The sequence below is a fragment of the Canis lupus genome, chromosome 20 (genome assembly GCF_011100685.1).
Source record: "Canis lupus familiaris isolate Mischka breed German Shepherd chromosome 20, alternate assembly UU_Cfam_GSD_1.0, whole genome shotgun sequence".
NCBI classification, from domain to species: Eukaryota; Metazoa; Chordata; class Mammalia; order Carnivora; family Canidae; genus Canis; species Canis lupus.
The window spans coordinates 55,007,389-55,034,232 of NC_049241.1; the positions used below are offsets into that span (position 1 = coordinate 55,007,389).

Consider the following 26,844-nt stretch of genomic DNA (forward strand, 5'->3'; position numbering starts at 1 on the left):
GGGGCTTACCCCATCATTATGTGGCACCCATCCCTATGGTCATGGCCTGGACCCGCCCGGGGCATGGCCTGCGGTGGGTGTGGGGCTGACCCGGCCGCGGAGGCCTGCCTCGTCCTTCGGCCTCTTGCTGCCTCCCCCCAGCCCTCTGCCCTGGCTCTGGCCAGTGTGGAGATTGGGGAGGGGCTTTGGCCCTGGGACGAGGGACTCTTCGACCCTAGAAGAGTTGAGATTCTTGTGGGAGAAGCAGACCCAGTGACGAACACTCGCAAACCGGGGTAAAGGCGTGGAGGATGGCCTTACTCATTTCTGCAGCTGTGGGATGTGGAATGGGTGGCGGGGGTGGGCTGGGGAGCTTCTGAGGAAAGTGACAGCTGAGCTGGGACCTGTCATGTAGTGGTGGTGGTGGTGGGGACAGCAGGGGCAGGGGATTGAGCTCAGGCAGCTTGGCTGCACCTCCGTGAGAGGAGGAAGTGAGATCAGCAGGAGTGGCTTCCTCTGGGGGCAGCCGGAGCCGCGGAGGCACTAGAACAGGGCAGGGGACAGGGGGCAGGGGGCAGGGGGCAGGGGGCAGGGGCAGGGACGGGCAGGTGTGCCGGGCGGGCTGCACAGGCAGCTGGCCCGTTCCCTGGAGCCTCGTCCCTCCGAGGCCCAGCCTGAGAGGGGAGAAGCCGGGATTGCGAGCACCCCTGGCGCTGGTGCTCGGTCCTGGCTTGGGGTTGGCCAGGGACCGGGAGCTGGCTCTGTCCGCTCAGGGTGCTGTGCAGAGTCCCACAGGCCGGGTGGCTTGCGGACGGCAGACATGTATTTCTCCCGGTTCTGGAGGCCGGGAGTCCCAAGATCAAGGTGCCGGCAGATCTGGGGTCTGGTGGGGGCCGTTTCCTGCTTCCCCACCGGCCCTCCTAACGCTGTCCCAGGGAGCGTGGGCCTCAGCGTGGGGATGTGAAGCTCCAGGCCTTCAGCAGGGGCTCTGCGCCCACCTTCTGGCTCCCCCATCCCCGTGACTCTCCCCTGCCCCCCTGTGATCCTCCCACTGCCTCCCCCACGGAGGCCCCCCGGATTGCCCCTCTCCCTTCTCACGCTGCCTCCCTTGTCTCCGCAGACGCTGCCCCGTCTGACGCTCGGCTCGGCTCCAGGCCTCTGTGTGAGGGACCGGGGGGGACCGTCCCCCTCCAGGGTGGAGGCCGGAGGCTGCAGGTAGCCGCCAAGCATGGCGCCTGCCTGGGGCCCCAGCGTGGCATCTGTGGTTGGTCCCATGGGCCTCCTCGTGGTCCTGCTGGTCGGAGGCTGCGCAGCAGAAGGTGAGTCCGGTGCGGGGCGTGTGGGCGTCCGAGTCCGTGTTGCGTGTTTGTGAGCGCACACGTGTCCCCACCTCCTCCCCGGGGCCCCTGGTTTTGCAAGCAGAGCCTCTGTGCTCCACGAAGGCGGCTGAGCGTAAGTGCCTACTGTGCGCCAGTCCTGGGAGGCTCAGAGGCCGGTAAAGACGACGGTCGTAAAAGGAGTAGGAGTAATGACGACGAGGTCCGTTTCCCCAGCCTCAGCTCCGTACCCAGCCCAGTGCGAACTACAGACCCTGCCTGCTTCATTCATCTCCCTCCAGCCTCCAACCCTGAGCCTGCTGGTTCCATTCATTACCTTGCACGTTTTCCAGTAAGAGAAACTGAGGCTCACGGGGTGGGGACTCACTCGAAGTCACTTGAGGCTGCGGAGATCACCTTCCCTTGCCACACATAGAGACACCAGGGCCCCAAGTGGCAGATACACAGGTGACCAAATCTTCCCAGGTGGAGCCAGGCAGGAGAGGCTTCTCGGGAAGGAAGACATTGGAGCTGGGGCTTTGCGGGTGTGTAGGAGTTCTCTAACAGAAATTGCATCACTGGTGAAGGTGCTAGTGCGCAGAAAGGCCCTAAGGTGAAGAAAGGGCTTGGTGTAGTTTGGGGCAGGCCAGGTTTTGTTTGTAGCAGGCACATGGAAAGGATGACGGTGAGATCTCAGCCCAACACCAAGCTCAACCCACCACGAGGGGCCTAGGGGATGTGTCATTCAGGCCCCTGGGGACACACAGGGTCAGGCCAGCAGGAAGGAAACTGGGATCTGTAGTTAGTCTGGGTTTGAAATCCCGACTTTGCCATCAACCTGCTGTGTGACCCCGGGCTAGTGATTCAGCCTCTCTCAGCTGCCGTTTCCACCTTGACTGAACGGGACCCATAACGTGTCCACGCCGTGGCAATCCCACGGCAGGGACACGTGAGACGCCCCTGCGTGCTGCTTGGCTCGTAGCAGGCCCACAATCCCACGCTCTCCCGGTGAGCACAGTAGTTACTGCTGCTGCGTGAGAACACCGGGCACAGGCACATGCACACTTGCCTCGGCCATTCTTGCTGCTGCTTGTTTTTTTTTTTTAAGATTTTATTTATTCATGAGAGACACAGAGAGAGAAGCAGAGACACAGGCAGAGGGAGAAGCATGCAGGGAGCCGGACGTGGGACTCGACCCCGGGTCTCCAGGATCAGGCCCTGGGCTGAAGGCGGCGCTAAACCGCTGAGGCCCCCGGGCTGCCCTATGCTGCTTCGTAGTAGATGCCGAACATTCAGATCAGCCACCACAGGCTGAAGGGATGAATGCTCTTCTCATCGTTCCCATTGTACAGATGGGGAAACTGAGCCTCGCCGAGGCTTCATGACAGTCGGGAGGTAGCCACACGGAGGTTTGAACCCGGGCTGCGTGGTGTGAGCGCCCTGACCATCACACCACACTGCCTGCGGGCCTTAGCCAGCCGTGGCTGCGCCCTGGTCTGTGTGGTCACCTGCCAGGGCCTGCGCCTTCCTGGGCTCCGTTCCCTGCAGTGAGAACAGCAAGCCAGAGGCGACAGGCAGTTGAGCGTTTCATCCATCCATCCCAGGGTCAGCCCGTTCCCTGGGGCGGGGCGTCCGGGGCACTGTGGGGGGTCAGCAGCATCCCTGGCCCCACCCACTCCATGCCAGGAGCACCCCCAGTTGTGATGACCACAAGGTCTCACCCCCAGCCCCAGGTGAGGATCGCTGGTTTAACTTAACGCTGGTGGGATAAATAACGCGTTTGCTACTTTGACGTCTTTCTCTCGCGATAATTAACCAGCCTCAGGGGAAACTGAGTCTGCCCAAGCTGGAGACCCATCGTGGTTGAGGGGAGCGGCTACAGAATTTGGAGACCGCCTCGGCCTGGGTTCAGATCCTGGCTCTGTCATGTGGCCACAGTGGACCCATGCTCTCACTTGTTCAGTGTGCCTTTAATAAGCACCTACTGTATGCCGAGCACTGGCTTAGCCACAGGGGACACTACGAACCCCCCACCCCTTTACGGAGCTCGTAGTCTAGTGAGGGAGACGCACTACGTGCCTCTGATGGTGGGTGTGCTGGGGATGTGGGTGTGAGGGGAGGGCTGGGCTCTGCATTTGCAAGGGGTGAGAGAAGATCTGGGAAAGGTCACAGTGAGGTGGCGTCTGAGCAGAGACCTAAGGAGCTGAGAAGTGCACCCTGTGGGTGTCTGGGTGAAAGGTCCCAAGCAGAGGGAACGGTATGTGCAAAGGCCCTGGGGCAGGACCCAGGCATGTTGGCTGGAGCAGCGTGGGCGACAGGGAGATGGGGCAGAGAGGAGGGCAGGACCGGGGTCAGGGCGGGTCTTGTAGGGCCCTGTGGGATTCAGGGAAGACTCTGGGCTCAGCTCCTACCCAGGGAGGCGGGAGGGGGCCCTGGAGGGCGGGTGGAGACTCGAGTGCTCACAGGCGCCCCCTGGTGGTCCTGTGGGGAGCACAGCAGGGCCCCGGGGAGCAACGAGGGCATGCACCCCAGGACATTAGGCCCTCGCGTGCAGCTGGAGCGGTCTCAGCGGGTCCCCCCAACGAGTCCTGGGAGTGGCATCACCACTCTGACACCCGGGGTGCTCCCAGGGATGAAAACACAGCCCTGTTTATGGAATTCCCGGGGGTTGGTCGCTGGATCCGGTCCGGCTGGAGTCCCAGCTCTCGTCCATCGCAGGCTGGGTGACCTTGCGCCCGTCTCTCCCCCTTCCTGACCTCTGACCTGGCTTCTGTGTGGCCCAGTGGACCCAGGACACACCGGGGGGGCTGCTCCCCATGAGTAACTGCCGTACCCCAGGGTGTCTTTCTTGTGTCAGGGGCCCCTTAGCCAAGAAGAGGAGGGAGAGGATTTGTCCAGAGGAGAGAGCCCGAGTGTCCGCAGGGGTTTTTCTGATGGGGGTGCAGTGGGCGGACAAAACTCTTGCAGGTCGTTTGTGACCCAGGGCCACCTGGAGATGGGCTGAGGAGACCTCAGGGCCGCCGGGGATCTCAGGAGTGAGTGGGTCCAGTGTTAGGTGGGCAGCAGGGGTCACCAGCTCCCCGGGACCGGGGCAGGGGGTGGGGGGGGGGCTGCCCTGTGCCCACCCTGCTGAGTGGCACGTGACCAGCTCTTTGGGCCCAGCTTGATCACGGCGTGATGGGGGGATGCCCAGGCAGCCGAGGAGCTCTTGCCCCAGCCTGTGGTAATCTGAGAAGGCTCCCCAGGGGAGGTGCTGGCCTGATGAAGGGAGGAGGGAGGGACTCCAGCGGAAGGACCAGAAGGACCAGCCGGGCTCCCTCTGTGTCCCCCCCCCCCCGCCCCCCGCCCCAGAGTGCCGGGGGTGTGTCCCGGCTCCGAGGCATAAACAGGCAGCTGGATGCGTCCAGTCCTGTCCCATCCAGTAGCACACATCTGCCCTTCCTCCCAGGGGCTCCCAAGGGAGGAGTTTCCCCCAAATTAAGATTCCTGACCCGGCCACAGTGACTTTCCTCCGTGACATTGGCTGGGGACACTCAAGGCCCCAGTCACCAATCCTGAGGCTTGGAGGAGGGGCCGCCCAGGCCGCCAGAGCCAGGGAGGAGGAGGGCCCAGCCCCAGGCCTGGGGGTGACGGGAGCATAGGACACATGCCTGTGGATGGGGAGACTGTCACCTCTGGGCGCTGCGGGTGTGGCTGCAGCTTCTGCGCCCTGAATCTGCACGATGTGATTAGCCACCGCGGCTTCGCAGGGCTGCGGGAGCTGAATGAGGCCCTGCACGCCCGCGTGGCGATTTTTGGGAGAGACAGACACACGGTCACATCAGTGGGTGCGCAGCCTTGAGTAGAGGGAGGCGAGGCCAGTCGGGCCACTGGGGTGGGCACCCCATCCTGGTCAAAGAATTATTATTACTATTTTTTAAAGGTTCTATTTACTTATTCATAAGAGACACAGAGAGAGGCAGAGACACAGACGGAGAAGCAGGCTCCCTGCGGGGAGCCCAGTGCAGGACTCGATCCCAGGACCCCGGGATCACACCCTGAGCCAAAGGCAGACACTCAACCACTGAGCCACCCGGGCGCCCCTCAAAGAATTATGTTAAAAAATAATTTCCGTTAACCTTTAAGCAGTTATAAATCTCAAAAAGGCACCAAGTAGGTCCCCCTCCGCTGTGTTCTGCACCCCAGTTCCCTTTGCCTCCCCTCCTGATTTTTCTTTTCACACAAACTGTAACCTTCCCTATATCTTCTACCCCTCGCAGTTTTGCATCTTACGGTATCTCTACCTTGCTGTTCCTGCCCTGCTGGCTAGGAGAGTGTCCTTGTCCCCTTGTGCTGCCTGCTGTCCCGTTTTGGGGTGGTCCCCTGTCCACAGTCCCCTTTTGCTGGATAGATAGGTAGGTGGTTTCCTACAGGACCCCTGCCTGCCCTCCTGCTGCCGCCCTTGAATCTATCAGTGAAAATCTCAGGACTCCCCGAGCTCATTTAATGGGCTCCGTCGTAGCGTCCCCGTCCCCCAAGTGGAGGTCCAGTGTCGCTCAGAGATTTCAGTGTGAAAAGTCAGCAGTGAGAAAGCAACAGGAATATACTTTCACAGGACGCCCAGGTCCGTCCCCGGTGCAGGGTGGAGGCTGTAGGGGGTTAAGGACCCCGTAGGCCCCACTCGAGGCTCTCTCACTGGAGGGGCCGAGAACATGATCACGGGTCCAGCCTGGTTCGAACCCCGGCTCAGCCACGGGCTGGCTGCGTGTCGAAGCAGAGACTGTGCCTCTCTGTGCCTTGGCTTTGCTGAGTGTCGGACGGGGACCATGGTGGCCCTGCGCTCCGTGCCATCGGAGGGTTAGATGTCACTGAACTACACACCCCTGCATACAGTAGGTGCTCAATAAGAGCTTGCTCTGGTGTTGGCAGCATCTTACCCTTGGGAAACCCGGTCAGCCTCTCTGAGCTCCTCCCCGCAACCCCTCGTGTCTGGATGCCTCCCGGGATGGAGCCAAGGACCCCCCCTACTGCCCTCCCCCCGGGAGGCAGGGTTTGGCTGGTCACCACTAGGGGCCTCCAGGTGCTAAATCTGAGGACCCAGAGTCTTGGGGGAGGGCTCCCCTCCCATATCCTCTGGGGCCCCTGTGAGGTTGGAAGCACATGTGAGCGTGCTTAGCTGTGGTCTGGGGGTGGGGGTGTGCATGGGGACGGGCTGGGGCGGGGGAGGATTTTGCACGGCCCCGTGGGGTCCTGGCCTCCTGCCTGGGCCCGCCGAACCCCTCCTTTTCTTGCTCTACCCTCCCCAGAGCCCCCCAGGTTCATCAAAGAACCCAAGGACCAGATCGGTGTGTCGGGGGGTGTGGCCTCCTTCGTGTGTCAGGCCACGGGCGACCCCAAGCCACGGGTGACCTGGAACAAGAAGGGCAAGAAGGTCAATTCGCAGCGCTTTGAGGTGAGTTGGGGGCTGAGAGGGGTGAGGGGACAGTCTGGGGCCAGCACCCCGTCTCTGGACGGGGCCACGGGCTCAGCCGCAGGTGTCGCAGAGACGGCCCTCAGTGTAACACGGGTGGCCAGGCCGGGCGTGCCCCACTGGTGCCCACTGTGGCTGGGGCAGCTCTCACACCTTCCTGCCGCGTGTCCCACCTGCCGTGCCGCCACATGCTGTGTCCCCTCAAGCACGGCCCCAGCCTCTCAGTCTCCTCACACACAACTCCATGACACGCACCACCAGACACACGTCTACGGCCAACGTGCCTCTGCACACCTGTCACGCAGACTTGCCTATGCTTCTCACCCCCCCCCCCCCAGACCTCATACTTGCACAGACGGGACCCGGTTTCTGTGGGCCGTGCGTTTGCACAGGACGGCCCTCCACGTGCACAGCACAGCCCCTGCTCCTCTCCCAGCACCCCACCCCCCGGACCGCAGCCTCACCCTCCTCTCTCCCTGTTGCCCACGGCAGACAATCGAGTTTGACCAGAGTGCGGGGGCCGTGCTGAGGATCCAGCCGCTGCGGACGCCCCGAGATGAGAATGTGTACGAGTGTGTGGCCCAGAACTCTGCCGGGGAGGTCACGGTCCATGCCAAGCTCACTGTCCTCCGAGGTACTGGGCTCCCCAGGGTGGGGGGTTGGGCGAGGGGATGCGTGGGAGGAACCAGGCCTTGGGGCTTTTGGGACAGACGCTAAAGGAATTGTTGAAAATCTTGCTTTGGATTTTCTCTCTGGGGGACCTTGGTCGCCCTTCCCCAGCCCGTTACACTGGCATGGCCCAGAGCCTGCCAGTAGGGATATAAATCCCTTGGACCTTGACAGGAAAGAGCAGCATTAAGGGACCAGTGTCATCCCCCTTTGTCACCTTCATCACTCTCCTCTGATTATCAGACTCGATCCCAGAACCCCGGGGTCACCGCCTCAAACTGGTTCACATAAGAGAGAACACGTTCACTGATCTCTGTGTTGAGAATGTCGGTGGAGTAGCCAGCTTCAGGTTCAGCTAGATCCAGGAGCTCATACTGTGTCTTTAGAGCTCCCCCTCCCTCTGCCTCTGGGTGGGTTTCCCTCCATAGTGACTGGGTCCTCCTTGGGTTTACCCCCAGTAACTCCAGACTCCCAGGCCCTCACCCCAGAGAGGACTATGTGATCCAGGACTAGTGCTCACGGCTCCAAATACTCCAATCGGCAGAGGCCTCCCTGGAGTCGGGGGGTGTCAGCCCACACAGACCGGCTCAGTAAGGGGCGGTTCCTCCCAGAGGAAGAAAGGAGGAATAGATGTTGGACGGGTGCAAACAGCCGCCCACCGCCTCCCATACATTGACTCTGATCCTTCGGGAACGCTCCCTTGCCCGGGTGTTTGCTAGCCTCGCTCCGGCGGGCCAGGGGGCAGCAGGAAATCGCTCTCTCGTTGCGCGGCAGCACCCTTCAGACAGCCTCGCCACAGACCTCCCACCCCTAGCTGCTCCCTCCTGCCTGCCCAGTGACCCGGGCAGGTTAATAAACCTCCGTGAGCTGCGCTTCTGCACCTCCCAAGGTGGGAAGGGGAATAAGGATGCTCCCCACACTGTACACGAGGGGTGGTCATGTGAACCAGGGTGAGCCCGGTGGGTGGAGCCTGCGCGGGAGAGACTCTGGCCACCCAGTGTCACTCCGGGGTGAGCGGGGACGACTCCCGCTGCCCTCCTGTAGCTCTCACGTGCATGGGCTCTGCCGGGGTCAGCACCCCGACCCTCTCGCATCTTCAAGAGTGAGCCACCGACGGCCTCTGGGTGGGAGGTGGCTCTCGGGGGCGACACCCCCCCAGCCTCTCCCAGGGCCGCAGAGCCGGGGTGGGTGGCGCACAGGCCCCCGGGGTGGGGCGGGCACTTTGTCTGGCACCCTGGGCGCAGCCTGCACGGGGTGCCTCCCTCGGAACGCTCCGCCCGGACCATCTGGTTAGCAAGAGGCCCGTGGGTCCTGGAGCCCGTCCTGCTGGGGGGGGGGGGTGCAGGGAGCCCGCGCGGCCCGCCTCTTCCCAGCAGATACTCCCGCCCTGACCTTTCCCGGGCACAGACGGAACAGCCTGCCTCCCGCTGCCCGTGCCAGCCTCCGTTGTGAGCGCTCCGAGAGTTAAAAGGCCACGCTGTGAATCTATTAGCCGCCCGGCCGCCCCGAGCCTGGGTGGGAAAGAGCCGAGCGCTCCCTGCCCCCCAGCAGGGCCTCCTTGGCTCCGCTCATCCTGGGGCCGGATGCCCAGCCCCGGAGGCCTTTGACCCCGGAGCGCCTGTGCCCCCCTCCCCGCATGCCGCCCGGGGGGGGGGCTAGGCCCAGGCCGCCGGGCCCCTCTGCCTGCCTCCCTCCCGCCCTCTGATCGGGACTCCGCTCACGCCTTCCATGCTGTTGTTTTAATTAAACTCCGAGGAATCGGGCACAATGCGGTACGCGGCGAACATTTTTGTTTAATTAGGAGCTCTCGGTAGCGCCGGGCGCGGCCTCCCCCAGTGCCCGCCCCGCCGGCGGCCACCCACACGCTCTCACGGGGACCCCCCGGGGGCTGCACGCGCAGGGGAAGCACTCACGTGTGAGCACGCGTGGGGCGTGGATGCGTCCTCGGGGAGCGGGCTCGCACATGCCCGCCTTGAGCGCCAAGACGCGGGGCCTCGTGGTTTTGGCCTTCACTTCCAGTGACGTCATGGGTAGCCAATCAGAGCCACCTTTGGGGTTCCGGCCTCGGGCCCAAGGAGAACAGACACGGGGCCTGGGCCACACTGGACACGGTCCAGCCACCCGCTCGGACTCGAGTAGGTCCAGTCCGGGGGATGGAGGTTCCAGCCGGCCCCTCCCCAGCCTCCCCAGGCCTGAGTGCAAATCCCAGCCTTGCCGCGTCCTGGCTGTATGAGCTGCAGCGGCTGTTTCTGCCCCAGCCTCAGTATCCCCCTCTGTGAACGAGGTCCCATCTTTGAGGAGGGCCCAGGAGAGTGCCTGGTACAGAGTGTGCAGGCCCTGGTCTGGGGCCATTTGCCCTCCAGGCACCCCTGGACCAGGACCATAGCTCTCCTTCCGCTAGAGGAATGGAATGGTGCTGCCCGGCCTGCCTCTCCCCTGCCCCATCTTGGCCTCCCGACCTCCCCCTGCGCCGTGCCCTGGGCTCAGATTCCCTGCATGGTGGTCTCTCACCCATCTCTCCCCCCGTCCCTGTGCTCCAACATGCCCACCCATGCCCACTGCCCCTTCTGGGCATCTGTGAGCAAACACCCGTGCACCATTTCCCTTTGCACAGATAGCAGCACCGTCTGTTCCAGGAGGCAGCAGGCCTTTTCTGTAAAACACCAGATCGCAAATGTATATATATATTTTAAAGATTTTGTATATTTATTCATGAGAGACACAGAGAGAGGTAGAGACACAGGCAGAGGGAGAAGCAGGCTCCCTGCGGGGAGCCCAATGCGGGACTCGATCCCAGAACCCCGGGGTCACGCCCTGAGCTGAAGGCAGATGCTCAACTGCTGAGCCACCCAGGTGCCCCCAGAGAGCAGATATTTTTGACTCTGCGTGCCAGTCTTCATTCATCGCAGCTTCTCAGCTCGGCTGTCCTAGCCAGGAAGCTGCTGTAGGTGACGTGGACACAGATGGGCATGGCCACGTGCTAATAAAACTTTATTAATAAAAACAAGCTAAGGGCCGGGTTTGGCCTCTGGCAATAGTTTTCCCTCCTTTGTCTATACCATCTTTGATTTTGAACCCCGTCCACTTAGCATGCCTGGGACCTCATAAGGCAACTCCTGCCTGTTTCAGTATCGCATCCCATGGGTGGCCTGGGGTGTGTATGTGACAGATCCCCATTGGCAGCTGTTTAGGCTGCCGGCAGCCTCCTGCTGTCCGGGGACACTCTGCATTCCTCTTGTAGCACACGGCACGTGGAAACCATAGATGCGGAGCTGAGGGTTGGGGTCTCTGGCGGGTGGCCCCAGAACACCCCTCCTCGTACAGTTTGTACCACCCACGTTCCCACCTGTTTGCCTTCGGTTTAGCAGCACCACGTGTGATCAGTTTTGTTGTCACTTGGCCGTCAGGCGGGGTGGGGACTGCACGGGTTTGCCGTAACTGAGTCCCACCATCTGGGCGGCTTGAACCACATATTCTCTCCCAGTCCTGGGGGTGGGGAGTCTGAGATTGGCGTGTGGGCAGGGCTGGTTCCTCCCGGGGCCTGTCTCCCAGGCGTGCCAACGGCCGTCTTCTCCCCGTGTCCTCACGCGGTCAGCCCTCTGCGTGTCTGTGTCCTCATCCCTCCTCCTCCTAAGGACACCGGTCAGGTTGGATCAGGACTCACCCCAGCGACCTCATGTTAATGTAGTCACCCCCTTAAAGACCCGACCTTCCGAGAATCACGTTCTGAGGACTTCAGCATATGAACTTGGGGTGGGGGGGACGCAGAGGGAGCTTGACATCTGTGAGGAACAAGGAGGTTTCTGTGGCTGGATGGGGAGAGCATGAGGGTGGCTCAATATGGGGCTGCCGAGGCCGGCGGGGCGGTGGTGGGCAAGGATCCTGGGTCCCTCCAGAGGACAGTGGGGGCCAGAGTGGAAGGGCATGCAGCCAGGGGTATGGGCTTCAGCTTATGTTCTAGAACGAGGGCAGGGGGAGAGAAAGACTCCCCAGTAGACTCCCGCTGGGTGTGGAGCCCCACACGGGGCAAAAGATCAGGACCTGAGCCGAGATCAAGAGTCGTTCTCTTAATCCACTGAGCCACCGAGGCGCCCGAGTCTGTTTTTAAAACTGCCCCTGGGTGTTGTCAGAGACCCCCAGGGTCTCCCCCGCTGGGCACTGCTGACTTGGGGGGCGCCGCAGAGGAGGCATCCTGGACGTTATGGGATATGAGCAACCTCCCTGGTCCCCAGCCCAGGTGCAACACCCAGAATGTGCCCCAGACATCTCCACTTGTCCCCTTGGTGGCAGAGTGGCCCATGGTGAGAAGCACCAGCTGGGCCTGATGCCCCCCGCCCCCCTCCAGCTCACCCATGAGTAGGAATGATCCACGCCCCCCCACCCCCCACCCCCGCCCCATGTGGCAGGCGGGAAACTACCCTGGAGGGCTGGCCATGTGGTGACCCGGCCCCCGCCCTGTGTTCTTCCCCTGTGTCCCCCTCAGAGGACCAGCTGCCCCCCGGCTTCCCCAACATTGACATGGGCCCCCAGCTGAAAGTGGTGGAGCGGACGCGGACGGCTACCATGCTCTGCGCTGCCAGCGGCAACCCCGACCCCGAGATCACCTGGTTCAAGGACTTCTTGCCTGTGGACCCCAGTGCCAGCAACGGGCGCATAAAGCAGCTGCGGTCAGGTGAGCAGCGGTGGCCGGGAGGGTGCGGGAGCCACGGAGGGCGGCGTCTCCAGGGCCCAAGCCCTGCCGGCTAGTGGGAGGCGGAACGGCAGAGGGGACGTGCAGCCGTGGGCGGCGTTGGCGTGGGGAGTGTCCTCAGAGCTGAGCCGGCGGGGGTACCGTGGGGCATCCCCAGGCAGGGGTAGCAGGGAGCTAGGGCAGATGGTAGGGGGAGAGCTTGTCTGCACCCGGGGGGGGGGGGGGGCTGTAACGGTGCACCCTGCTGTGCACAGTGACGGGGAGCTGGGGAGACCGGCAGGGGCAGAGTGTCCCCAGTCCCCAAGCCCTGCAGTCCTGTCGAGGCACAGACAGTTGCAGGTGAAGGAAAGCCACAGAGGTGGTGGGTGTCCGCACGGCCCTCGCAGCGGGGACACAGTGCGGCTCACGCAGAGGGGCGGGGGAGCCGGGGAGAGAGTGGCGAGGGTGCCCGTCTGCAGGGCCTCCCCACTGGGGGTGTCACGGGGCACAGACAGGATACTGGGGCGGCTTGGAAGGTGGTAGAGGGAGAGGGTGTCCCCTGCTGAGGCCGTAGGTGCGTCCCGCGAGGATATAACGGGGTCCAGACGGCCCGTCCGGCTGCTTGTCGAGGCCTCGGCTGCCTCGGGATGGGCGGTTCCACGGTCGTGTCTCGGCCTAGTGCCCACGTGCCCCATCTGTGAGTCTGTCTGTCTGGGGGCCTCTGTGTGTGTGTGTGTGTGTCGTGTCGGTTGTCCCTCCCGCTGCTTCATGACAAGTCTGTGTGTGCGTGTCTGGCCTCCCTGTGCCGGCCTCACCTGCTCCCCGGGGGTGTGGGCCTGCCAGCCGCACACGGGGGCTTCGCCTCCTGCCTCCTCCCTCTTTCACGTGCGTCCCTCCCGGGCGCCCCTCCACTTAGCCCTCTCTCCCCCTTCCTCTGAGGACCCCGCCTGGAGCCACCCCCACCTGAAGGCTTCCCGGTTGTTCTTAACACCCCCACGCACGCTGCCCGGTCTCATCCTCCGGGGGCGGGGGGCCCGTCTGCCTGTCCTCTGCGCCCCACTCCTCCCCAGCAACGACCCAAGCTGTGAGAAGGGGCAGATGCTGACCCCAGAAATGTCTCCCCTGGGGAGAGACACGGCCTTTCCCCCTCCCGCCCCCCCATCCTGTCTCCAGTTACCTGCCACTCTGGGTGGGGGTCCCACTTGGGAGCGACGGCAGCCCCGGGATCCAGCTGCTTCCCTGCTGGCCTCTGCCATCGTGGCCCCGAGGGGGTGAGCCCATGATGAGCATGGAGCCCGGGCCCCATCGCCTGGGCCAGTGTCACCTATGTCCCCAGAGCAGGGTCTTTCATCTGGGTCTCCGGGTCACCAGGTGTCCCCCTCCCCCCCCCCCCCAGGGCACGGACCAGGTGCTTGCTGCTTCCTTGATCCTAATAAACCTGATGATTATTCCGGCCACCCCACCCCCCCCCGCCCCCGAGAGGATACGGGTTTCTGCCTCACGCCCATTAATGATCCTGTTCTCTTTTCTTGTCCCCCTGTTGTAAACGTTCAGAGACCTTTGGTAAGTCTCGTTTCTTCACCACGTCAGCAACTAACGTCCCCTCTTGGTTCCCCTCCCCACCCCACCCCCCTGCCCCCTCCCCCCAGACTAACAGCCACTGTGACAGTAACGGTGACCCACACTCCAAGTGGCATGTTTACTAACGACCCCCTCCCCCACCAGCCGCCCAGCCCTCCCCCGTCAGGCACCAGGGGGCTGCAGAGAGGAGTCCAAAAGGAAAAGAGGAAAACACACAAGGCCGCAGAGGGGGCCAGTTGGACCCCAGAGTGGGGAACTGGGTGCTAAGGGGAAATGAGCGCAATCCTAGAGCTCGTGAGGTTCCTGGCTTTGATGCTGCTGGAAAATGAGGGACTTATGGAAGTTTGGGAGCTGGGTCTCAGGGCTCCTCTTTAACAGCATCTGGCCTGAATCCCCTGAAACCAGCTGCTGTGACTGATTCTTACTAAAGTGAGAATGACTGATATTGGCCCGTGGAAGTTCTTTCTTCTCTTTCTCAGAGTAAGCTGTAGAACCACCTTTCACACCCAAGAGGTTTATCCTCTCCTCCCGATATAGTGGCCACGGGCTGCTTGGCCATCTTGGGAGGTCCCGTTCTTTGGCTTCTGGAATCCCACTCACCTGGGTTCTGGTCCTCATTGCAACTTCCTATTCCTCCCCCACCCCACGTAAAGAGGAGAAAGGGGCCTCATCGGGTTGAGGATTCTGTAAGAAATAAGACAGGGGCCTGGGAGGCTGCAGACCTGGATTCCGAGCCCACCCACCCGCCTACTCCCACCCAACGCCTGGTGTAGGACTTTGCTGGCCTCTCTGGGCTTCGGCTTGGCCACCGGTTTGCCCATGCCACGTGGAAGGAGCTATGTTCTCTCTCTCCCGGGGGCGCCTCTGCCCTGGCCTCGGGGTCCCCTTGTTCTTGGGGCGTCTGCAGTCCGTTGCCAGAGAGAGGAGACTGCACCTATCCCAGGAAGATGAGCAAGGGTGGGGTAAAGCGCCCGGGACCGCCTGTTTGTGTGTGTCCCGAGTTGCCCTGCCCCCCCCCCAAGGTCGCCCTTTCCTCTTTTCCTTTTGGACATTACGGGGGGGCGGCAGCGGGCCCCCTCCCCCTGCCCTGGTCCCTTTTCACTGCTCCTCCCTGTGCCCCTTACTGTCCTGTCTGTGACGCCTCCCCTTTGCTTTATTAATGCCCAGCCCTGGGGCACTAACCCCCCTCCCACCCCCATCTCTAACAAGACCCTGAGCCCCTCCTCACTCCCGTCCCTTCCAAGAAGGAAAGAAGGAAGGGAGGTCTGTGACCTCCCTCCCTCGGCCCACAGGGAAGGCAGCCACCAGGGCTGGGCCGTAATCCTCCCCGGGGCCATAGTGACCCCACTGAGACCAGTCTAGAGGGGCTTCTAGACGCAGTCCCTCCTTCTCCAGGAGACGGCCGCCTCCTGTGGGAAGCCTTCCTGACTGCCCAGCCCTCAGATCCTGCTCTGCACCTGCAGGGCTCAGGGCTGGCTCCGTCCCCCACCCCCCTGGGGGCAGAGTGGACGGGCCTGGCTTGTGGCCCAGCCTGGCCTCCCTGGGGCCCCCCGGCCCCCCAGGACTGCCTTCTCAAATTCACTTGACTCTCTCTGCTTCCCTTACAGAAAGCACTCCGATCCGAGGTAAGAGGCTCTTTCCTCACCCACCCACTCACTCTCTCTCTCTCTCTCTCTCTCTCTCTCCCACTGCCCACTCGGCCCCCAGGCTCCACGGGGGGCTTATGCCCAGGCCTCTTCCACATATTTCCCCATTGCCACCCTGCCCAGTGTCTGTCCAGTCTCTGTCTGTGTCGCTGTGTGTGGCTGGGGGGCCGAGTGTGGCCTCGATCGCCCCTCACTCAGGACCTGGCCTCAGGGCAGGGGCCGTCCCCACAGGAGGGGTCAGTGCCTCCCACGTCCCCCCACAGCTCTGGGAGCCAGGCTTCTGATCGTAGCTCTGTACATGGGCCTTGTCTTTCTCCGGCCTCAGTCTTTCCATCTCTAAAATGGGCTTGCAGAGGGGTCCCTCTGGCTCTACCGCTCCTTTGGTTCTGGGGGTCCAGCCCAAGGGAGCAGAGAGACCTGCAGTCTCAAAGGCCAACCCCCACCCCCAACCCAGTGCTGACTGGAATAGACTAGAATAGGCCTGGGTGGGAGTCAGTGGCTAGTCCTGGCTTTGCCACGAAATGCTGTGCAACCTAGGGCAGGCCCCCTGCCCTCTCTGGGCCTCCTCAGTAGTGCCTGCCTGCCTGCTGTTCAGAGCCCTGGAGGTCAGGGGGAAAGTAAGAAGTGGGGTATGGGGGGCAGCCTGCCTCTGTAGCCCCCAAAGAATCTAATCGGGGGTCCTCCTTTGGGGTCCCTGTCATTTCCATGGGACAGCCACGAAGAGCTGGGTAGAGGCGTCTCCTTGGGAGCTTGGGCTGGATTTTTGTGGCCTCCTGGTACCAGGAACTCTGATACCTGTGATTCAGACACACTTGGAGATAGTCACTCGTCTTCCCTTCACTCGTGGTCCCCACGCATGTGCGGCCAGGCCTGTGATTCAGACATTCGTACAAATTTAGTTATGAGAACGAAGACTTTTGATCCAGGCCTTCGATTTCAAACATACTCGTGGAAACATTTGCCTCATCTTTTATTTACTCGCGGGCGTTGGAGTGTCTTATTGAGGTCTGTGATTTCAAACTTCCTCAAAGATGTTCGCGCAGCTTCGCTCACTTGTGAAAATGAGGGCTTGTTCCAGACTCGTGGCTTCAGAGATCCTCGAGGGAGTGTTAGCCTCGTCCTCGTTTACTCGTGGGCACGGCGGTGTTTGATCAAGGCCTGTCCTTTCGTATGTTCTCGAGAAGGCTCATTCATTTTTACATGTTCGTGGCAAGTAACGTATTTGACCCGGGGCCTGCGATTTCAAACACAGATGGGAAATCGACCCTCTTTTCGTAGAGTCATGAGCATTAAAACCTTCAACTTGAGCCTGCGATTTTAAGTATCCTTGAGAAAAATTGGCCCCTTTAAGCTTTTAGTCACTCACGGCCAACAGATTCTTTTTTTTTTTTTTTATCTGGCTTGTGATTTTCAAACACGTTTGTGGCATTTCAACCTCAGTTTTATTTGCGGGGATCCGAGGTTTTCATTCGGACGTCTGATTTCAGACACTCGGAAAGTTTCCCTGTTAACCCACGAGTACGGTGGATCCGGGTCTAGGACTGTAATTGCAAACACACTTGAGGAAGTTCATTTGCTTCCTTGTCAGCACCAAGATCCTGAATCCAGGCCTGTGGTTTTAAGACTTGTGGGCGAATTCAGACCCGCTTAGATCACGTTCAGGGGAGTCCATGGGGAAAGCCAAGCTCCTCTTCAATTGGTTTCAGGTACAATATGGGGGCTTTAATCCAGGTTTTTTTTTTTTTTTCTTTTTTTAAGATTTTATTTATTCATGAGCGACACACAGAGAGAGAGGCAGAGACACGGGCAGAGGGAGAAGCAGGCTCCATGCGGGGATCCTGATGCGGGATCCTGGTCCGCGATCATGCCCTGGGCCAAAGGCAGGCGCCCAACCGCTGAGCCCAGGCGTCCCAATCCAGGTTTTTTGATTTCAGACATACTTGATGTTTTTCGGTCTCAGCATCCTTTATCTTAGCTCACATGAGAGGTTTCCCGGTCCTAAAATTTCAGTTAGACAACCTCGTCTCTCCATTCATGGGCACTGCAGGCTTTGAGACCTGTCCTTTCAAACACACTTCGAGGATCCCGGACCCCCGCTCGTTTACACATGGGCAGTGGTTGGAACCAGCAAAGCAACCAGCAGCTTGGTGAACCTGTGCTATTTCCTGTGGTCGCCCCTCAGGCCCCAGGGTCTTTGAGATGACTGCTGTGGGTAGTGAATGCCAACTCAGCGTCCCCCCTTTCGCCCGGAGAGCCTCGCTCAGTGCTTTTGCAAACCCACCTCCGTGGCACATACCTCGTTGGTAAACTTGGCAGTCCTTTCTGACGCACCAGCCGTGTGTCCACCGGCTCTCACAGTGAGGATGGAGCATTTCGGGGGGGAACGCAGTGCATTTAGGCTGGTGTTGGGCTAGGCTTGGAGTGGGGGGGGGACGAGCCAGGGAGGCCCCTCGCCCGGCTAGGGCTTGCAGCCTAACTCATCTCTTCCGTCTGCCTCTCTGGCCCAGAGAGAACAAGAGACGGACGCAACAGGGCTCTGGGACAGCCCGCCCAGCCCATGCCCAGGCCCTCCCTGACTGGCCAGGCTTTCTCCCCTCTTCCCACAGGGGCCCTGCAGATTGAGAGCAGCGAGGAGACCGACCAAGGCAAATACGAGTGCGTGGCTACCAACAGTGCCGGCGTGCGCTATTCCTCACCCGCCAACCTCTACGTGCGAGGTAGGGAACGCCGTATCCAGGTCGAAGGCAGGGACCCGTCCTCTCCTGTTCCCCCTCCCTCCTTGGGCTCACAGCCTCCGGGCTCCCCTGTTCCCTGCAGACCCGAGCGGGAGGGCCCCCCCCACCCACCCCCTGGTCGCAGCAGGACCTTGGGTGAGGGCGGCATCCCTCTCCGGACCTCAGTTTACCTCTCTAAAACGGGGGCTGTTTACACCCCCCCGCCCCCGTGCCTGTGGCAGACACCCCACGGGCTGCAGGACTTGGTGGGGAGGCAGGAGGGAACGGGGCAGGGCCAGGGGGTCAGCCTTGGGCCCACAGGGCTGGGGGAGCCTGCAGGCCTCTGCCCCGCCCGCCCGCCCGCCCATCTGAGTCGGCTTCTGTGGTGTGTCGTGCCGTGCCTTCCCTTCGCTGTGTGCTTGCTTTGCTTCTCCAGACTCCGTGGCCTCTCGTAGCTCCCCGCTTCACCCCCCCCAGCGCCCTCAGGCTGAGAGCTGGGGAGGGGTCCCTGAGGCCGCCCCCCGCCGCCGGCCCCCGCACCTTCGGCTGTCCCGGAGCCCGGTGCTCTAGTTTTTCTCCTCGTTGCCCTCAGGAAAGGACTCGTTTCGGCCCAAGCGAGGCCGGGGCCACAGCAGGCGTCTACGCCTGGGGCTTGGCACCCCGTCAGGCTGCGGCAGGCACGGCACGCCGGCGAGGCTTGTCGCTCTCGGCAGGCCCGAAGCCCGGGTCCTGGCCCCGGCCCCCCACCCCCCACCCCGTCCCCAAGGAGGCCCTGGGAAGCGTCTACACTGACTTCCTTCTGGGTCCCTTGGTGTCCCTCAGAGGCACCGGGGGGCTCCCCGGGTCCCCAGAGGCCTGCGTCGACCCCTCTCCCCGCTGTGTTGGTTCTCTTCGGTTCTTTCAGAAATTTTAATCCGCCTCCTCCTCCACCATTTGCTCTGCTCCCCTCCCCGCCTCCCAGTGGCTGTTTCTGATCAGATTCGTGGTAGAAACAGCTCCTGCTGCCAGGAAACAGGCCCCCTTCGAGCCCCAGGGCTGCCCTGATTGGCTCCGTGTACTTGACCTCACTCACACCTCCCTGGGCCTCAGTTTCTCCCACTCGAGGCACCGGATCCCTGCCATACCCCAGCTGGGAGGCTGGGCAGCTCCTCCCTCCCCCCCACAGACCCTCCCCGCTTGGTCCCCACCAAGCACAGCTCCACAGGGGCTGTCTCTGAGGAGGAGGCCGCGTGGCGGGAGGGAACAGGGCCATGGGCGCGAGGGTGGGCAGGGGGCACACACCGATCCGCTGCCACGGCACCTCTGGTGAGTTATAGCGCGTCCGTGACTCCAGCTGACTGGTCTTCGTCTAACCTGCTTATTTCTCTGCAAACACCTGGGATGGGGGTTTGTAAGTCTGGCAGGGTTCGAGGAGAGCGTGGACGGACAGCAGGCATGGGATGATGGGGTGGGGGGGAGGCCTCTAGCAAGGGTGCGACGAGGGAGGGGGACCCCTGTGTCCTCAGCCCCCTGGAGGTGGGGTCCCCAGCATGAGCCTCTGATCTTTTGGGGGGTCCAGACTCCCAATCTTTGCCTGGGTCTCAGACGCTCCAGAAATGAATTAAAAAAAAAAAAAAAAAGAATCGTGGAAGACAAATGTAATATGTCAAGAAAAGAAAAAAAAAAAAAAGGTCATTGCTGTTCTTTTTTATTTTTTAATTTTAATTTTTTTTTTTGGTTTAAAGAGAAAAAAACAACAAACTATTGCAGCTTTTAGCCTTGGGAAGTCCTCTTTTTACTCTCTGTATCTCCCCTATTTTTTCTCTTTTCCCCATGTCATTGTGTTCTGCATCAAACCCCCTTTACATCCCTCAGAGCTTCGAGAAGGTTGGTGTGTTTTTTTCTTTTTTACTTTCTTTACCCACATTTTTACATTCTGAAAGTGACACACACACACACGAAACGCACACAGACACGCACACGCGCACACACACAGACACGCACACGGAAAATGATAGCAAAAGAACTAAAAGATAAATAAATGAATGACGGAATATGAATAGTAAGCACAAAGCGAACAAAACAAAACAAAAAACCGCCAAGCGAGAGCAAAAACCCAGAAAGACACGAAAATTTCAGCCGCGCCCAGCCCGGCCTAGGGCCGGCCGCACACATGCGATGCTTGCATTGTGGTCGCCTCTATGCATCCGTTGGTAATGTTGTTGCTAAGTTTTTTGCACTCCTCGTCGTCATGGTAACTTGGGCCTGATGCATGCCGGGAGAATGTAAAAATTTCTCTGCATGCCACTCTTGTCGGTTTGGTTTGGTGAATTCCCAGCGCCTTCTGTTGGAGTGTTTCTCGTCTCCTGTTCTGTTTTTCTCCTTTGGTTTTCTTCGTATTTCTTTCTTTTATTTAGTTATTATTACTATTATTTTGGTTTTGTTTTGTTTTGGGGGGGAAAAAACCGATCAGTTCGTTTTTTTTTCCCCCTCCCATCCCCGTTCACCCGGTCCCCTTCTACCCCCAAAGCGTTTCGTCTTTGGTTCTGTCTTGTGTTTCTGTGCTATTTGGTTTCGGTTTCTTGGGCTGAGCTGTTCTGTGGTTGTTCTCCAAACGCATTGTGACTTAAAAGCCAGTGTTCCTGTCCCAGCTACCATCCGGGAGGGCGGTAGGGGTCCCACAGCTGGGATGCCGGGGCAGAAAGTGACCACCCGGGCTCGAGGGCACAAGGGAGGTGACCTAGATGGACAGTGGGGTGCGTGGGGAGAGCAGCCCAGTTGGCCTGGCCTCACCTTGGCCAGCCCCCTCTTTACCCAGAGCTGGCGCCCCAGCCCCGCAGTGCAGCCGTGTTGGAAGGGGGCTTAAGCAGGCCTGTCCCCATCTTTCTGCCTCAGCACGAGACCACCTCCCACTCTTCCCAGACAACCCAGAAAACAGGCATTTGAAGCACAGCTAAACGGGCAACCAGCATTTTGAGTTCTTGATCAACGTAGCCGCAGTCCAAATATGGAAAGTGGTTGCCTTCAAATTGGACTGTCCTCCCCAGATGATAAATGCTCGGCACATAGGCCGCGCTCAGGACGGAGGCTGGCGTGATGACTGTGGCATCCTGGCTGGGCACAAATACGGAACCGTCTGTCAGAAAATGTAGCATGAAAAAAAAAAAAAGGAAAAAGAAAATGTAGCATGACCCGCTTAGGAAGAGATACGCAGGCAGTTATCCTGCCCCTTAGTGCTACGCCTGCGCCTCCCAGGCGGCGTTGGCCGCTTCCTCCACCCCCTCACGGGCTCCGGGCCCAGTCACAGGCATCTTGTCCAACAACCCAGCACGGTCACTTTCTGAGTACCTGAGCATCAGAACTGTGGAATTCTGGAGAAAACCCAGGGGAACTCTGGACGTAGCCTCTCCCCCCTCTCTCTCTGCCTCCCCGACTCTCCCACTGCCTGCCTTTCCCTCTCCGTCTCTCTCTTTCTCTTTCTCTGTCTGTCTCTCTCTGTCTTCCCCACCCCACCCCCACCCCCGCCTTCAAGTGTCTCTCTCACTCCTGCAAACCTTCGGAGATTCTGAGGTGCACACTCCCATCTTCTCCTTCCCTGAAGAAAAAAAAGCAAGCCCTTGAGGATACTGCTCCAGCCCCAAATAAAAAAAATTCATTTTGATTTCTAGCTGCGCCCATTCCCCCCACCCCGACCCAGGCCCCCAGCTGACGGATGACCCAACATTTGTGGTAGTTGAGAGAAGAGGCCAGCCTGTCGGGGCTGCTGTTTCTCCCCCCTTGTCCCTCCCCTTCCGTCCCTAATCACCCACATACTGTGAGGTCCAGGGCCAAGTTGGCGAGAGGACTTTAGATGCGATGAGAGATTGATTTCTCCGGTCTCCTTATTAACCCAGCGTGAGAGCTGTCAGGCTGACCCTCAGAGGAGCTCCAGAAAATAGGAGAGGGGGTCTCCCAGCCCGTCCACCAAAGCTGGGTCCCAGTGAATTGGAGCTAAGAGGTGGCTGAGGGTCTTGGGCTCTGGCCAACCTGGATTCAAACCCTGCCGCTGCCCCTTCCCCGGCTGTGTGACCTTGGGCCAGTCGCCTGATCCCTTGGGGTCCCACGTCCTCCTCTGAACAAGAAGGAACATCCTGCACTAGCTCATGGGGCAGTTGGGGGGATCCCATTGAGCTAATTAATGTCCAAGTGCCTTGGGTAGTTTGTGGCACACAAATCTACCAGTGGGGTTGTTGTAGAACGGGGACATAAAGAATTCAAGCAGTCACTTCCCTTCTTTGGGGACCTCATTTGGCCCATTATGTACCTTCACAGCTCCGCTGTTTGAGTAAGATGGGGATGGTAATGGTAAACCGCTTTGAAAAGAATTGTAGGGCAGAAGCTAATTCCTTTGCTCAGATCTCATTTTTTTTTCCGCTGGTGCTCTTCTGAACCCATCCCATGATTTCATTTTCTCCTGGTTCCAACCCAATTCCTGTGAGATCAGTGGCTTCCCTAGAGCCACAGCTTTCATCTTGCCCCCTGTCACTCCACCCAGGGAGTTGGGTAGCCACAGAGTCAGAACAGGGAAGGGAAAAAAAAAAAAAAAAAAAAAAGGCCCAGCTTGGGTGCTAAGCTACCCTTGCAAAGAATCACCAGCCCTGGAGAAGAGGTGGGCCACTGGGGCAGCCTGACCCGAAAGCTGGCAGCGAGGATCCCCTGCCCCCCCCCCTACCTCCCAGCCGAACCCCTTTAATTCACCAGCACCAGCTCCTGCTGACCCTGGGTGGGTCCGGGAGTGGGGGCGGGATACTCAGACGTGCCCTCCCCTCCTCCTTGAAATGTGTCTCTGAGATGCCAAGGGCCTGAACTCAAAGCCGAGCCCAGTGTTTAACACAGCCGGCAGTTGCACTTCCAGAACTTTCCCCCCGGGGAAGACCCAGCTCAGATTTTTGCCGAGGTGGGAAGGTGACGATCAGGTTACGCTCTACCCGGCTGGTGATCTTCTAGTCCGTCTCCTCAACACTGTAAGGCTCTAACGGTCCTGCTTAGTGGCCACACGTGACGTCTTTACCTCTTCGTCTGGTGACCATAGCGTCACCTGAGCCGTGGTGCACAGGACCTAGTTAAATAGTGTGCCACCCCGCTGATGTCGTGAGAGCTTGCGGGGAGAATTGGCAGCGAGCTGGAGACCGAGGGCAGGGCGTTCCGTCCCCCGGGGCCTTGGGGTATCTTTAGGGTTTGGGAGGAGGAGGCCAGATGGGGCTGGGATGCCTTAATGACAGGTCTCGAATCCTGAGCTAAGGCGCGGGACTCGATGCTCAATGCCAGCGGTGGGTGTAGATCGCCCCAATTCGCAGGTGTTGCCAGAACTCTGTGACCCATCCCCGGGCCCTCGCAGATCAAACCGTTTTTTTTTTTAATGGGACAGATTATTTAATTTTTAAAACTTCTGGCATCCAAGCCACGTAAAATTGGTGGCTAGGACCTCGAGATGATTTCCTTACTTCCTGCCCCCTCCCCCCACCGTCCAAACAGGAGTAGATACAGGTATGGGGCCTGGAACCCACCCCACCCCCCACCCCCGCACCCCAGAACCTCCCATAGCTCTAGAAAGGCTCGCACTGGGGTGTGTGGCTGAGCTTCCCAGGTCCCGTTGATCACGCCTGGCCGTGCCTCCCCCTGCCCTGCCCCCAAGGCCCCTGACCTGACCCTGACAGGCCCCAGCCCTCCTCCTCCTCCCACCCTCATCCCAAGGGGAGAGGGGGCTCCAGGGTGGGGAGGCAGGCTTCCCCCTGGGCGTGGCGGGCGGCAGGGAGGGGGCGTTCTGCAGGAACACTGAGCTCTAGAACCTCTCGCCTGCTGCCTGCCTCACACTCTTTGCATCGCTGTCTCCTCTGTTTTGGGGGGTGGGGGGGAGTGAGGGAACCATTAGATTACACCTTGTCGTTTGGAGAGCCCCACGTCTCTGGCGGCCGCAGCGAGGGAGGCAAGGAAGTCACTCGATTGGCAACATGTCATCCCGTTTTCTGCCAGAACCAAAACCAAAACAAAAGGTGGGGCAAGAGAAAGGGCACCCCCCAAAAAAAGTGGAAAGAAAGTAAAATAACATCAATACCTGTAGTGCAGCAGAAATGCTAAAAATGCTAGCAACTTGCCAAGGCCGCTGGTCAGCCCGTGGGCCGGAGGTGGGGGGGCGGGGGGGGGCCGTCCGGCCAGGTCCCTCCAGGCCTTGCACGTTATCTTGATGGCGGAGGGAGCTGGCAGTGGGAGGGAGGAGGCAGGATGGGGGACAGGAGCAGGAAGATGCCCAAGGCAGGCCGTGGGGTAGTGCCCCCCCCACTCCCTGGGCCACAGGCTGGGGTTCAACGGAGGGGCTGAGGATCAGGCTCGGACCCCCCTCCCTTCCCAGGACAGGTGTAATCTAAGCTTCAGTGAGCCCGTGGGGGCTGCAGAACTTGTTGGCATCTCTCCCCCACCCTCCCCACCCGCATCCTCATTTTGGAGTCTGGAGGAGCACCCAGCAGCTCCTCTTACCCCAAAATGCCAGGCAGCGCTCCCCCCACCCCCCGCCCCTTGGAGCTGCGGCTTGCCGAATCGTTGAGATGTCTGACACTGTTCCCTAACCTAGTGCTTCCAACCAGATCACCTCACTTTTGAGTTTTCCCTCACCCCTCACCCCCTCCCCACCCTTTCTCCCCCAAACCCCACCCCCCCTTTTAGTTTTTGACTTTCTGCCTCTTCCTGCCTGGGGGAGGGGTCGTCTCCCGGTTGCTTTGACGGTTTTTGAGTTGTTTTTCCATGTGAATCGGGGTTTGAAGCGACCCACCCCCCCCCAACCTGCCACCCCCCCCCACCGCCCACCCTCCTGACCCCCCTCACCCATGCGGGTCCCCCCCGCTGGGACCCCCGGCTACTCGGTGACGAGAAGAGCTGGAAACGAGAGCCAGCTGGAGCGTGCTGAGGACCAAGGCTGGTGTGGTCCCCTTATAACCTGCCTGGACCCTCCATTCAGGTCGGTAATTGGGGGCGGGGGTCCCGCGGGGCCACTCCGTCCTGTGGGCTCTGCGCCCACCTTACTTCCTAACCCGCACCTCAAGCTTGCAGCCAGGGGTGGAAAGATGTCGTGGGTGGGCATCAGCACCATATTGGGCAGAACACAGCGTCAGCCGCCCGCCCTTGCTGGCTGGGAGGTTGCCCAGAGGCCTCGTGAGACCCCCTCCCCCCCGCCAGGGGGTTCTGAGCCCACCTGGCGCCAATGGGCATGATTCCCCCCCAAGCTCGTGGCAAACCAGCCCTCTTCCTACAGCACACCCTCAGAAGCAGATGAGGTGAATGAGAAAGCAGGTAGGCAAAGTTTCTCAGCTGTCAGCTTTTACAGCGCATTGGCAAGCCCATTTAACTGATGGCTGCTGGCCATGCTTGGGATCGTGAGCACGAGAATTACTATTGTTGATGAACGCCCTTGCACGTCTAACTGACTTCTGGTCAACAGCCCTAGGCGGCAGGGCTTTTACATATTCAAGATATATGCTTGTCCCTGCTCCTGAAAAAGGTTGGAGGTGTCTTCCAAAATCTCCCCCAGTGTGGGCGGAGATATTTTAAGATAAGTTCCGATGTGAACGGGGTCTCTGGGGCAAGATGTTGAGCCTTACACACAGATAAACATGGCTCATATTTAACTTTTAAATCGTAAAGCTGGCCCTTACCCCCTTTGATATTCCGATAATCCCTCTCTGTGTGGGTGTCTTACTCTCGTGGCTTCTGGACATTTGTTATGATCGCTGGATAGTATTCAACAGGTGGTCCCTGGCTTTTGTACAGTTGATGGGGACTTTTGTCCTCTCTGCTGTCCCCCGAACCTAAAGACACGTGGGTCTGAAAGAGCCAGGTGCCAAGAAGCGACACCTGGCCGTGATTCTTGCTACTTGCCAAGGCGAGAGAAGGCTCGCTCTATCTGAGAGGTAGAGCCCAGGCAGTCCTGGCTTTGAGCTCTGGCCCCACCGCTTCTCTGAGCCTCTACTCCTTCATCCACAAAATGGGCCGTACAGATATTTGCCACACAAAGTTGGAAGGAATAAAGTGACATGGGGATTCTACAGAAATTCTGTTTCCTCTTTAATTCATCCCAAACTCCCATAAGGTAGAGAATCGAGTTGATCTCCATGCACCCGCGTGCCCACCCTGGAAGGCCAGGAGGAGACATCACTGGCCCCATGCCCAGGCTGAGTACCTTCTGCGTGCTGGGCACTGCCTCAGTCAACGTGATACCTTCTGAGCAGGTCCCCAGTTACCCCCATTTCACAGATGAGAAATCGAGGCAAGTGAAGGATCTCCCGTCTCAGCCTGGAGAGGTTTTGTGTGAGACTGTGAGGTCGTGAGGAATTGCCCTGCCAGCGTGATCAGCGTGTCTGTGACGAGCCCTCAGCCAGGGGCAGGGCAGGGCAGGGCGTCCCTGAGAAGTGGGGCTGGGCTGGTTTGCCCCGAGGGCTCTTCCTCTGTGAGGCTCTCACCTCTGTGGCCACCTTGAACCCGCAGCTGGGGCTCTTGGGTGCTGGGCAGGGAGGCCAGACCCTGTGTTCTGCTGGGGGTGGGGGGAGTACCTCCCTGGGGAAGTCACAGCCCTCCTCCCTTTCAGACCCCGATTTTCAGCCCCACACATTCCATGTCTTTTTGTTTTTTTGTTTTTTCTTTTTGGCTTTTGATTTTGGTTTTTTTTTTTTTTTTCTCCTTCTTCTGCTTTTGGGTGTTCTGTTTTGTTTCAGAGGGGATTTTTTTGTTTGGGTTTTTTTGTGGATTTTTCTTTTTTTTCCACTTTGTGTTTTCATTTGTTCCTCCTGGTTTTGTTTTGGACGTCGAGGCCGTT

The 26,844-nt window shown here is 59.9% G+C and overlaps 1 protein-coding gene across 18 annotated transcripts in view; it reads left to right on the forward strand.

The window, feature by feature from the left end:
- Positions 1-26,844, forward strand: part of PTPRS (protein tyrosine phosphatase receptor type S) — a 96,204-nt gene that overhangs the window by 35,968 nt on the left and 33,392 nt on the right. For 9 of the 18 annotated variants that reach the window (XM_038567676.1, XM_038567684.1, XM_038567682.1 and 6 more), the window contains exons 2-9: positions 1,100-1,298; positions 6,581-6,726; positions 7,237-7,378; positions 11,897-12,085; positions 13,637-13,645; positions 15,271-15,288; positions 17,916-18,026; positions 19,878-19,889. In XM_038567676.1, coding sequence (XP_038423604.1) covers positions 1,208-1,298; positions 6,581-6,726; positions 7,237-7,378; positions 11,897-12,085; positions 13,637-13,645; positions 15,271-15,288; positions 17,916-18,026; positions 19,878-19,889 — 718 coding nt within the window. In that variant the 5' untranslated portion in view covers positions 1,100-1,207. The remainder of the gene's footprint in view (positions 1-1,099; positions 1,299-6,580; positions 6,727-7,236; positions 7,379-11,896; positions 12,086-13,636; positions 13,646-15,270; positions 15,289-17,915; positions 18,027-19,877; positions 19,890-26,844) is intronic. The other 9 variants (XM_038567683.1, XM_038567685.1, XM_038567686.1 and 6 more) reach the window with 3 other exon arrangements.